General features: G+C 38.9%; 1 protein-coding gene across 1 annotated transcript in view; it reads right to left on the bottom strand.

Moving 5' to 3' along the window:
* OCA2 (OCA2 melanosomal transmembrane protein) overlaps window positions 1-14,156 on the bottom strand; it is a 173,212-nt gene that overhangs the window by 29,195 nt on the left and 129,861 nt on the right. The window contains exon 22 of the mRNA XM_074608185.1: window positions 11,004-11,097. Coding sequence (XP_074464286.1) covers window positions 11,004-11,097 — 94 coding nt within the window. The remainder of the gene's footprint in view (window positions 1-11,003; window positions 11,098-14,156) is intronic.

Below are 14,156 nucleotides of genomic sequence, written 5' to 3'. Positions count from 1 at the left end.
TCATATTGTACCACTGTAGTTTAAAATACACAAATGGCTTCCTGCACTTGTGGCAAACATTTCCTTTTTATAAATATTTTTTAAACTGAATTAAGTAAGATTCCGTTTTGCCGCCTTAGTTTTTTTTTTCTACTTGTATAACATACAGTTCCTTTACCACTACACAGCACACAGGCCAATTGGGCACCACACCTATCAAAAGCAGACCCTTTCCTTTTCCATGGGCTACACGAACAGAGAGTGGGAACAAGAGGTTGTTCAACCCAGTTGTTAGCTCAAAGACGTGGTGGGGGAAAGCAGCAAAGACTATTTCAGTCCTACTTCTCTTCTTGCCAGAAATATTTCTCTAGCCTCAGCTAGCAAAACAAGCTGGCAATATGAGGTGGGCATGATCATCGGAGAGTGGAGTCACTCAAAACAGACTGTAGATGCTCTCTTCTCTCTTCTCCCATGGACCTACTCATGGCTTGTAAAGCACTAGCAAACAAATTTAATGATCTGCAAAGAAACAAGTGCTAGACCACAACAGCTGCAGAGACATGGACACATGGCCTACATTCTCATTAGCACTACTGACATTGATGAATTATCTAGGAAAATAATGCACTGACCTCGTTTAACTACAGAAAATCTCTCTGATTTTATAGGCTCCAGGGTTTTTTTTAATTTTTAAATCACAATCATGACAAGCCTAACAGCATAATGGTACATATGACCTTCATTTTGTGCCCTTTATCATTTAACAAAAGCATATTTACCTCAATGCAAAACCAGAAAGGTTCCAAATTAACTCCTGCCTTGATGCTGTAGAAGTTTAATCAATTAAAGAGCCTTCCTGTTTTCATTCCAGATACCCCTAGAACTGAATATACCTATTTTAAATATATCTTATAACTAACCATGAAATTCTGTACATTCAGATACGGTACTGCTTTAAATAGTTTCAGAGGATCTGGCGGAAATCAAAAGCAGTGAAATGAAAAACCAAGTAATTTACTTGCCTTTTAAAAGCTTACTAGAAAGGTGAATATTCTCAGCTGATTTCAGCCCATATTAGTAGTAGTAAAATATGAATCCTCGTGGCCAGACATGTCAGCAAAGAAAGAGTTTTTATTTAAACTCCATCACCTACCAGTGAAAAATTATTTCCTGCAGATTTTTCTAGTAATTCATTTTTTAAGTCTTTACATGACTGCTATTTAAAGAGTCACCGAAGAAGCACTACACTGTTTTTTGGAGCAGACATTCTGATTTTCAAATTAATTCTTCAGCCCAAATCATAATCTGCTACTAAAATCCTGGGCTTTGGAGATACTTCAAGAATCTTTTCATAAAAACATGATTCTGTTCATTTAAGAAAATGGCACAGTGTTAATGTTCATAAAGTGCTTCCCAAAAATCTATCTCACCCACCTAAATGTAGAAAGACTTTTTATTCTCTTCAGCTTCCTTTACAGATTATAAGAAAAATAAATGCAAAACCCTTTGAGTAGTCTAAACAAAAAAGCCTGTAAATAAATAATATCTTTATTGCTGCAATATTCACTTATGTAACAACCATCATAGCTCTGTAACCTGAATGAGGAATTCAGAAAATTTGTGCAGCCTTGTCGCATGCAAAAAGTAGCATTAAACTAGAACCTCAAGAAAGACAAGATTTTAAATCTTTCAGAAATGCCAAGCCAAGTCAAGAATGACAGTTCACAGATATAAATCCCCATTTTACAAGAGATCATCCTTTATTCAAGACTGCTCTAAAAAAAAGACAATAAATGTGATTTCTTGTAAGTTAAATACAAACCCATAGAGCAAACTACCTGGGGGTTAGCTAGAGGAATCATTCCATCCTGATGTACATCTGATTTAGTTCATGGGTTTCAACATTCATTTGTATGTCAAAACTCATTTAACAATTCAACACAATGGCAGTAGAGAAAATGACCGAGAGGTTCACATACAGGTGAACACTAAGAAGCTAGGTGTTAAAAGCAGAACAAGAAGCCTTGCTCCACAACAGGAGCAGCATGAGTCTCTAAATGGACTATATTCTAGCCATGTGCCGGCTACAACCTGAAATGAGACCTGGGTGCACAATGGCATCTCTCATTCTTCCTTCCTTCTCTCCACTTTTTCTTCCCCTACTCCCCCTTCCACCAATTTCTATAGGAAGGAAATGAAACCAGGAATGCTAGACTGGAAATGCAGCACATTCCACCCATTTCTTGAACTGAAAAGCTCAGTTGTGAAGGACCATGATACCACACATCTGCACCACGCACCTTTAAGACACATCAAGTACAGTCAAGTTTTTCTCCAGAACTCAAAAAATTACAATTTTGTTCCTTTTCCTAGTTATGCAGCTTCAGCTTCCCTGTCATTTCAATATATGAACCAGACAAGTATGAAGTTTTCTATGAACCCAATTTAATACTTTCATTTTCTATAAGCAGACCCTAACCAAAGCTCATGATAGGAATGCATCTTTTTCTATTTGCATGGATCCTGGTGATGGGTTCTTGTAACAGGTGTACCAAAAAGTAGTGGAAGTAGTCATTAACTGCAAAGGAAATTAAAGCCTATACATGTTTAAAAGTTGGTGACGTCAGCCAGATGTTACCTAAGCAGATGAATACATTGTTCTTTTATTAAAAATGTGTTATCATTTCTTAAAAATACTTTAGCAAAATATGTGTTACATGAAGCTAAAAGACATCGCTGTTATGTCCTCGCCTTTTCCACTCTAGAGAAAAAAGGACTAGTATTTTCATGCTGATGCTGAATGAAAGCTGCCCCTTCATGTTTCCAGAATGCCTCAGCAAAGCTCCCAGTTTCTTTAATCTAACATTTCCCTTCCTACTGTCTAGCTTCCCCTTGCCATCCCTACTGAACATAAAATAAAATTAGAAAATGTTGGTCGGAGCAGACAAGGAAAGGGTTAACCTTGCCAGACTTTACCTGTGTAGGAGTGCCAGGCTCCCTCTATACTCAATCTAGCTACAAATACGTGCACAGAGAAAAATCCATTCCATGAATTTTAAATGCAAAGCTTGGAATGTAACGCTCTCCAGGTGTACTTAAGCAAACTTTTTTAATGTAGATCAAACCCTGTAGAATACTATAGATCAATATAAGGCTTGAAAGATGACTCCTATCCCGACAGGCTGTATCAGCCTAATGACATAACTAGTACGGATGCATTGGGGGTGAGTTTTATGTCTTTTCTTCCATGAAGGAAAACACAATCCAAGATACCTTCAAAACCTTTGCACAGAGTAGTTTGTATAGGAGTAGAACCGTATAAACCCAGCAGGATATCCGCTTTCTGACACTGCCAAAAATATCTAGAAATCATTACTGTTAAAATTGTTTATATTCCAAGTGCTTGGGAAGTTATTAGGTATTGATTCAGTTGGTAGCCTGAATTTAGAAACCCAAAAATGGGTTATGGTCAATGTTAGAAAAACATAGATATATGTTACATTTACCACTCTCCTCACTGTTCATTGATTGGTTTTAAAGTGTTAAATTACTTTATACTGTTTGTGACTTACAACATCCATTGCATGCAATTTCTAACAGAATACTCTGTAAACATGATCACTCCTATAACCTGTACATCTAGTAAGAGAACAAGCGTGATCGTAAATTCTCTAGTAACAAACCTAATTCTTACCCTGACAATTTAAAATCTTGCAATGATTGTTCTTTGATAGCTGAAAGAAAACTGCATTCTTCTTAACAAACCCAGCCTAGAACTTAATACTGAAAGATGAATACGTGCATAACTACCTTTCCTTAGACATGTAAATAAATCAAGATAAAGATGAAAACAAGCGGATGTAGTAAACCTAAAATATCTGGCTTTTTAAAGATAGAAATTTTATGAAGCAAAAGTTGTGGAAAGTTATAAATTGGAATTGTACGTTATCACATCTGCGGACAGGGCTTTGCTCAAGTGTTTCATTTGCACTTATTTGAACAGAAGAAATGTGTTATCATATCAAATATAAACATTTAACCCATGAATTCTTCCTTACTGATCAGAAGAGTAGCGGTAAATGAGACTGAGCTAACTATTATTGAGTTTTAGCTAAGTAATGAGTATTAGCTAACTAATAAACATTAAACTTTACTCAACAGCTCATTGAATCTTCATTAGATACTTTGCACATCCCAAAATTCTATCTTCTAGAGCTGCACAGTTGATCAGAAAGCCCACAGGTGAATTGCGTTCAGGTGTTTGGATACCACATTGCTCAACTGAAGTCTTTGTCACCAAAATTCATACCCAAAATAGTAGGGCTGGTTTTATTCTGATCAGAATCAGCTTTAAAATAGCAACAACATTTGGCAGAGAGAAGTGTTAATAGCAAGAAACAGGGAAAAATTACACTAAATTAGCAGGAATGAACAGGACTACAGATGTCTAACACATAGAATCATAATCAAGTAGAGACATTTATATGGCTTTACAGAGCCCAATTTTTTTTTAAACAGTTATTTTCAATAAGTTGTGTAAATAGGATATACAGGGGGTAGCAAAGAACATCACAGTTGTCCTCCCACATTCATGAATGACAGTTCTCACGGGAAGCACTGTTTCACAGTCTTTATGGGTGAGTGCTCTCAAGCAGGCATAAATGGCATATCCTACTGTAAATATTTTTGTTGTGAATATCTCCCAAGACAAATCCTGTGATGAAAACAAATTATTTTCTAAGCTATTATCAGAAACCAATATTTTTTGACACTTCCAAATTATTGTTACTCCCAGAGAAGACAGAGAATATTAATTCGGCTCTTCAGATGACATATAAAGGGAGAGCAATGACAGAAAAACGCAAAACTTGAAAATATGCACAATGTTTTCAGGATCACACCCAGCTAACCTTACCCCTGTAATCTAAATTAGGTCCTTAGGCTCATACCCTGTTCCTCTGGGCAGACTGATTTCCTCATGTATTATATCATCTCTCCTGTATTGTTATCCCATTACATAGAGTTATCCAATCCATTCTTCTCTTACCTATATATCCCGCACCATGATATATTCACAGTCAGCCAAAATTTGCTTGAAATAAAATTAGAGTGTTTCCCATAATACCCACTTTCTTTTGTGTCAAATAAGTTCAGCATTTATCTGTGATTCTTTTTTTTTTTCTCACATCATACATCACAGACACATAAGGGTAATTGGTATTGAATTACAATAAGATGAAGGAACGTGACTTATTTTATGTTTGAAATACTATGTATCTTTATGAGGTTATAAATGTGTCTCTTAAAGAGAAAATTAAAATCAAGATGGCAATTTTATTAGCAAGTAGAAACAGATAATTAAAGACCCTACAGCAATGAGAACTTCTTATGCTATGAAGCTGGAACCAAACATTTAATTGGTAACAAAAAGATTTCTGTGGGTCATATTCGTATTCCATAGGGTGGACTAACCTAGTGGAACACTATATTACTATATTGCAACAAATAAACTCAGAGATATATTAGTAAAAATTAAAAAACTAACACGAAATGAAGCATCTATATTAGAAGAAACAACTGCAATGCAATTTCTTTTGTCTTATTCCTTGAGAAAAACAAAGCTCTCATGATTATTCTACAGTCTTAATTGATATAAAATCACTATTTTAACCTCTGGAAATCATTCAGGCAACAAGACTATACTGTCCTTATCTGACCATTTTCCAAGAGAAATAGTACTGTCCTACATTTGGGATTTTCCTTATGTTAAGCTCTTATTCGTGATTTAATGTTTCTCTGATAACTAGATTAGAAAACATAATATGCATATTATCTTTCCCTGCTTTCTGCTTACTTATATATGCTGTCCCTGAGCAATTACCTTCATATTATTAACACATCTGATGTTTTCCACAGGGTCAAGACTAGCAAAAATTTTTTCTTCTCTCCAGAGGCATAATACTCATTTGTTTGCTCTGATGTTTACCCTTGACCATGTACAGCAAATATCCCACTATTCTCTATCTCCTTTTCCAAGCCCCACTAACTCACAATTATTTCTATTTTTACCACTTAAATATTTGTCTTTGTGTCCATCCTCCAATTCACTGACTAGATCACATAGCATACCAGTTCCCTTTTCCCTCTGTCCATTGATGATATGTTAATTAGAAATTCAACGTAGGAAAAGTATAAGAACTTGGAGGGCTGGGGGGACCAGATATACTCACACTCAAGTAAAGAAAAACACTTGGTTTTTTCAGTGAGTAGGAAATTAAACAGGAATTTGAAATGGCCTAGATTAACAACAAAAGGACAAATATCTCTCTATTTTGTATTTAATCTTGTCTCTGTAAAATAGATAGAAAAATAAGAGGTCTGTGCCTAGAGTATTATGTTCAGATCTGCCTTCTGAATTACTAGAAGGACAATGAAAAATCTTACATATAAGATTTTTTTCAGGAGGAAAGATTAAAACACATAAATACAGTTTGATGAGGGGGTTTCCAACGTGGAAAAGGAGTGTAATTCGGCTGGACTGACTCCAGAAATGCAAGACCTTTTTAAAGCAAATTACTACTTCTGAGCTTGAGCTTTGTAGGACTTTCAGGGGTTTTTTTGTCTTAACATCACTTCCTTTCCTTTGAATTTGAGGTAGTCCAAATAAATCATCTAGTGGCAGTCATTCATTATTTGCCTTCAGCTTTCTGGTGCTGGTTAAAAGCTGAATCCCAGAATGGCTGAGCTTGGAAGGCACCACTGGGGCACCGGGGATTACAAGCACCCTGGGGAGCACCACTAGTGACTGGCCTCCAGCCGAATTTCATGCTGCTGATCACAACGCTGAGAACCTCTGCCTTCTCCATGTCCTTTGTTAACAGGTCATGTCTCCATTCTGGGTAAGGTACTTGGTGACACTGGCCAGCACATTCACAGCCAGGCATGTATGGTTCAGACCTAGTCTCTCCTCAACCAGCAGTGTGCTCTGGATGCAAGGCTGCTTTAAGGTGCTTCAACACAGGAAGGGAGAATCTATGCCTTTCTCCCTCCGTTCTCAGTATAATCTTTCCCACCGAAATGCCACCCTACTGTGACCCCCTTACAGGCACAGCACTTCCAGCACATGGGCCTGAGCTGCTTCAATGGTGGAGATGGGACACTAGGGCTGACTCTCTTCCTCTTACACCCAGCCATGTCCAGAAGTCTGAGCGCCCCTAGGTCCTTGGGGAGGTAGGAGTCTTGATCCGAGGAAGGAAACAATTAGGTGTGGCTCTGAAAGGGGACCTTCCCCAGAATGCTAGATTTCTGACCGACTGTAGCATTCATGGTCATTCAGTCATAGAATCATAGAATTGTCTAGGTTGGAAGGGACCTTTCAGATCATCGAGTCCAACCATCAACCTAACACTGACAAAACCCATCCCTAAACAATATTGCTAAGCACTACATCTAACCGTCTTTTAAATACGTCCAGGGATGATGATTCCACGACTTCCCTGGGAAGCCTGTTCCGAAGCTTGATAACCCTTTCAGTGCAAAAACTTTTCCTAATATCTAATCTAAACCTCCCCTGGCACAACTTGAGGCCATTTCTTCTTGTCCTGTCACCTGTTACTAGGGAGGAGAGACCAACCCACACCTTTCTACAACCTCCTTTCAGGTAGTTGTAGAGAGCAATAAGGTCTCCCCTCAGCCTCCTTTTCTCCAGGCTAAACAACCCCAGTTCCCTCAGACACTCCTCATAAGACTTGTTCTCCAGACCCCTCACCAGCTCCATTGCCCTTCTCTGGACCTGCTCCAGCACCTCAATGTCATTCTTGTTATGAGGGGTCCAAAACTGAACACAGTACCCGAGGTGTGGCCTCACCAGTGCCAAGTACAGGGGGCTGATCACTTCCCTAGTCCTAGTCACCATCACAGGCCAGGATGCTGTTGGCCTTCTTGGCCACCTGAGCACACTGCTGGCTCATATTCAGCTGTCAGTCAACCATCACCCTCAGGTCCTTTTCTGCCAGGCAGCTCTCTAGCAAGTCCCCAATCCTGTAGCGCTGCATGGGGTTGTTGTGACCCAAGTGCAGGACGCAGCACTTGGCCTTGTTGAACCTCATACCATTGGCCTTGGCCCATTGATCCAGCCTGTCCAGATCCCTCTGCAAAGCCTTTCTACTCTTAAGCAGGTCAACACTTACACCTAACTTGGTGTTCTCTGCAAATTCACTGAAAGTGCACTCAGTCCCCTCATCCAGATCATTGATAAAGATATTAAAGAGAACTGGCCCCAATACCGAGCCCTGGGGAACAGGGCTTGTGACTGGCCGCCAAGAGGATTTAACTCCATTTACCACCAGTCTCTGGGCCCAGCCTTCCAGACAGGTTTTTACCCAGCAAAGAGTACTCCACTCCAAGCCACAGGTGTCCAGTTTCTCCAGAAGAATGATGCTGAAGGCACTCCAGATAGAAGAATATCAAGCTGGTCAAACCACAGCATTTTGGGCAAGTTATCACAGCTGGCCACCCCTGGCTCTGTCTGGGCAGCAGAATAGCATTGTACGACACACAAGCCAGGTTGCCACTGCTCCCCCATTAAAAAAGAGCAGAGGAACCTCAAATTGCACCAAGTGCCATTGCACAAAGACACACACAGGAAAGGTCATGAGCCCATCAGCCCTCTTACAGGACACAGAGTCTGTATTTTGCCTTTTCCTCTCTCCCTACACAGAGAGTCATCATGATGCCTCTCACCACTAGGTACCCACAGCCTCCAGAGCCTCTCCACCCCTGTTGTGTCAAGGTGTACTCACCAGATACGCTTAGCAGCCCTGCACAGAGTTCCTCCTGAGATCACCATGTCAAAATATGGTTTGCAAAAAAGCTGCTTCTAGTGAAGTCCCCCCTTAAACATAGTTGCATAATTTTGGCATAGCATGCAGCTAGGGAGGAAGGGTACGGGAAGTAGCACACTGATCGCAGTAGTAGTATGACCACAGATATCACGCAGGACAGACATGTCATGAGTTTCCTGCACTTGAGAAGGATAAAACAATACCAGCCCAGGTTGCACTAAAGACACCTCAGGCAGAGGTCATGGTATCCATGACATTTCCCCAGTGACTCACAGAGTTTTGCAAGATGAGAGTGCAACAATCTCTGTCTACACTGATAGAAGTACCACAGAGGACCCTGAATAGGGATGTGAAACCTAATGAGTGATCCTGGGCAAACAGGGAAGAAGTGCAGAAAAATCACTTCATGCTTTGAGACAACCTTCATAAACAAAAGTAAGCAAGATCAAAATCCTCAAGGGATACACACAATACCTTTTAATGCCAGGAGAAGCCTCAGAAAATATTGAATTGGGGCACACTTAACTGAAATAAATATTTTCCTAAAACAAAGTATAAAGGAGCTCATGATCTGCCTGCTTGGCGATTGAGCAGCCAGCAAAAGTGGGCTTTTATGTTCTTTCTGCTAATTAATATCCATTGCTATCTTCCACTGACCACTCTGGATTCAGTCCTTGCATCTTTGCTCACAGTGGCTACAGCCTTCCTCAGTAATGGTTTCCACTGAAAGCATACCTACAGAAGGTAATTTCAGAACATTTTCTTCAATCATCACAAAGAACACACTCCAGTGAACACTGCTGAAGAGACTAGTCAGGCTTTATATCTTTGTTCCTGCTTAGATACTCAGTCAGTGTCATGGAAGTTTTAAGAACACTTCATTACAAAATCTACATAGAAGACACATTGTCAATGCTAAATACAAGTTAAATCCCCAAACAAGCTGAAATGTGAAACATGAACAGAACAATCCACAAGCCAATTATTGCTGCATCACCATCTTTTTTGTACAAGGGCTTGAAATTCGAGTCTGTTAGCTATCACTGTATACTATGTAAGACTGTACTGCAGTCTCGAAGGTCCTGAAAACCAAGGCTTTGATTTGAAAGGCATTCTGTCTTTCTAAATCATACCATCAGAAGGCTCTGGGTGAAGCAATAAACTGTGCTATGAGCAGCACATGCTCATAGCAAGAATTTTAGCAAGAACGGTTGGGACCATCTTTTTTTTTAGGGCTATCATTGGCTCTGCTCCAGACATTCCCATTTGATTAATCATATTAATTACCTATGTTTGAAACCTTTGAGGTAAACAATATAACGGAAAGCTGATAGAGCTTAGAAACTAAAATAAACAATTTAAAGAAAAAAGAGAAAAAATATTGGCGTAAATTTAATAGCATCCTTTGCCCTACATATGCAGAAAAACAAGCAAATAATTATGATTTAGTTGAATCACCTACACTTTAACTTCATGTCTAGTCCTCTATCCGTGAGTTTCTGTTTATATCTTTCAACAACAGTCTCAAAAACTGGACGTGTTTGGAAAAATATTAAACTGTTTTATGCATTAAAAATGCATAAAATCCCTTGTCCCTTAAAAACATACTGATGAATGACCTGCAGTGGAACTTCCATTATTAAACAACAATTATTAATTAAACAATTATTAAACAACAACTTGAGCTGTTGCTAGCTGCTTATCACACTTTCACTGCTAAGCAGCTGGCCAAAAGAAGTAATTGCTTTTAGATAAATAGGTTGACTCATAGGATCACGGAGTAAAGTTCTACTCAGTCTGAACTGGGACATCTCACTTTCTCCTGGTGATGAAATGTCCATGAAAATTTGCAGATGAGAAACTACGTTTAAACTGTATTTAACAGCAAAGCAACAATTTAGTACCACTACAGAGCTGAAGATAAGATTGCGGATGATCAAAGCAGGGATTTCTGAGACTTTGTTTCTCCTGGGGTTCCACTGTGCTCCCACCACCTTTATGCATTCTATCCACAGTGTGCAAAAATAAAGTGATGTGCCCTCTATTCACATTTCAGTTGCCAAAAAGAAATTAGGAACACAGGTCTATTTTGCAGACTCTTTCTCCAGATTTTCTCCTTGGAGGATTGTTTGCCTAGAGAGAAAAAATAAGCTATTTAAGGTGAGAAGTTTAAAATCATACCTGAAAAACTCCATGAAAGAGAAGCCATAACCATGCTGTTCAGCAATTCCTGCACAAACAACATTTGCAGATGCTCCAATCAATGTTCCATTACCTGCAGTTCAGAAAACAAACACCGGTTTATAGTTGTGCTCTGTTTCTTAGTCTTCCTCTGCTTATTCTGCGCTAAAGTCCTAAGATGTACTCATTAGAAAAGAAAAATCAATTTCTGTTGCATAGGCTTGAAAAGAAACACACAGACAGTATCTCCACATCCTATAAATAGCTTCACTCCTTGAAAGATAAGCCTGGTATCATCCTCTGATTCTACATAAGCCAGAAAAATAGAGAAGGAACATAACACCAATCTAACAGTTGTCAAAATGACACCAGAGATTTGAATTCAGATAAACTTGCTGATTTTTGGTTTTACATAGAAGAAGATGCCATCAGATGATCTGAAAACAAAGAATGAAATAGTTCAAGGATGTTCAGAAAAACAGATGCGTTTTTTCCTTACACAAACTTGACATTGACAAATTGGTGTCTTTTTTATAGAGAAGGCAACTAATTGCTAACATATTATTCTTTCTTTAACAGAAATTTAAAACACGATAAGCAGGACAATGGAGGGGAATGGATCTGTTTTGAATCTCTCTGCTGAGGCAAAAGGATCACCACAGATACAAAGTTTGCTTACCAAACCACAATGGTTCTTCAGTACATAAAAGAACATAACTTTAACCGGTGAACTTCATCAAATTACATTACACAGGTCCTCTTAAGAGAGGGGTACACCAAAGGAAAATAATATGCCATGTTTATAATGTGCATCTATCCTCTTGGAAGAACTACCTACTTCTCTTTTCGCCTAAGCCTTTCCAGTAACAAATTTATTCCTGTGTTTTCTCTAAACTTCCAACAATCTGGCAACGTAGAGAAGTCAGATATTCAGAGCTAAGAAAGACCAATCTATTTTCTGTAGCTTTCCCATGAGTCATACCTCAGACTTCAGAAATGCTGTATACTTGACTTCCACAAAACAGATGTCTTCAGCAAATGTTTCTGATTTTAGGAACGACAGTGACTCCTACATTCTATTCAACTGAAATTTTGAACAAAAGAGGTACCAATCTAGGAGAGAATTTTTTTTCAAGTTGTCTCTTTTGCCATACATCACTATATTAACAATCCACTACTCAAAGCACAAGTCTTCCTTTGCTCCCATTGGCATATAGTTACTCTTCTCATTTTGGCCCTGTTAAACACTATGGCTCAGTGGAGGCTCTTCTTGTCTGACTTTGAGAGAAACAGATCAGAAGGCAATTAATGTTCCTGTTAATTGTTTTGTCTTAGCAAACGTTTCAGGTCACCCAGAGATCAGTTTAGGTCAGAATAAAGGCAGAATGATTATTCCCCTCAGTATTCACACATGGTACCCATATGGCCTTCTGCACCTGAAACTGCACACAAAATGAGCAGACTTCGAAAAATATTCTTAAAAATAATAAAACACTCTTAAATTCAAATAAAATGAAGTGATGGAGTTCAGAAGTAAGGAAAAGGAGAGAAAGGGTGTTATGGGGAAGGAATATTGGGGGAAGGAAGATCTTCCTCTTCTAATAAGAAAGAGGGTAGGAGGAAGAACTTGATTATGATAATTTTGATCCCAGTTTGGTTTCAAAGCCATACCAGTGTCAATGTATACTAAGATACAGGTTTTTGACTGGTCATTCTAGGGACAGAGCAACAACTTTGAGAAACAACTAAACCCCCAAAAGTTGCTCAGGACATTTTTTTTCTTTTAAAGTTGGTTTCATGAAAGCCAAAGCTTTCCAAGAAAAAGCTCTTGTGTGGACAATATTTTTCTAATTGAGTTCAAAGAGAAAGCATGATTCTTATTTACTCCAGGATGGTCAATTATCATCGACACAAAATAGGCAGCAAACCGAGATTTCCATCCTGGAGTAGAGATCTGATATGATCATGGATATCTGTTGTCTCAGGTGATGGCCTAAACAACACCTATTAAGAGCAGGAGACTGTTTTCATTTTCTCATCAGCAGCTTCAAACAGCTCTTGAGCTGATCCCGTTATGGAACAAGAAAGAAGGTGAAATCTTGCAGACGACATGAGATGAGAAAAGCATTCCCCCCTATTCCCTGCAATCCCAAATAGACATTTTATTTCATATATTTCATTGTCCCTTTATTTTTTTTTTAATTCCTATTTTTTTCTACTATCCCAGGAACTATGCTGGGTGAGCTGCTTCATACTTGCTCTTTTTAAGGCTTTGACATTGCAAAGGAGCTGGATGCAGAGGTCCTCTCTGTCTATGAGGAGCTCTGCTGATATAGAACCGCACATCAATAGAAGGGTATATCCCTACGGATCCTAAAAGCATCGTGGAGCATTTCCGTGAGACACCAGGGGCTTTTTCTGATCTGGGCTTCTTATCATACACAGTGAATCACATACCTGCCCACGTGTGCTTCAAGTGTGGAGAGAAAAGATGAGTAACCTTACAGAGGACCAGAAACCTTTAAAAAATAGTGTCTGGGGTAGCACTGGTCATTAGGAACTGCACAGCTCATTTCCCTTGCTCTCTCTTTGCCTCAAAGCATATTTTAGTTACTTTAATGCATGTTTAAAGATATTAAATTGAACTTGGAACAACAGCATTCCTGATAGGCTCTGGCATGAGAAAGCCAAGACACAAAGCATGTGGCTTAATGCAAAAACAGAACAAATGAATACAGCTGATGTTATTAGAGGAGTCAGGCAGGAACACTTAAGGAATTTTCAATTCCAAAACTAATCAGTAGTCTACAGCCTCCAAACATTTCATAAGAGGTTTTTGCTCGACATGTAGCACAATCAGACATCACCATCAGAATAATATTACTGTAGACAAGGAACATAGGTCTGGCTTCAAATTAGAGAAACAGGACTGAAACTGCACTTGTCCCATGGCTGTGACTAGATGCAGTCGAGATCTCCAAACAGCACGCACTCTCCTATACTGTACATGGGCTATAGTAATGACTTCACATAATGAAGTATTATGGAAAGAGTTCCTGCTTCAGCGGTGAATTGATTTCCCCAAGTAGGTTTCACTTGAGGAGAAATTGTCACCTTAAATGTTATCTGAAAGGAGCAGCATTTCTTTTCCAT

Source organism: Larus michahellis, chromosome 1 (genome assembly GCF_964199755.1).
Source record: "Larus michahellis chromosome 1, bLarMic1.1, whole genome shotgun sequence".
Classification (NCBI taxonomy): Eukaryota; Metazoa; Chordata; class Aves; order Charadriiformes; family Laridae; genus Larus; species Larus michahellis.
Note: the sequence above shows the minus strand (reverse complement) of the source record. Positions and strands in the feature narration are given on the sequence as shown.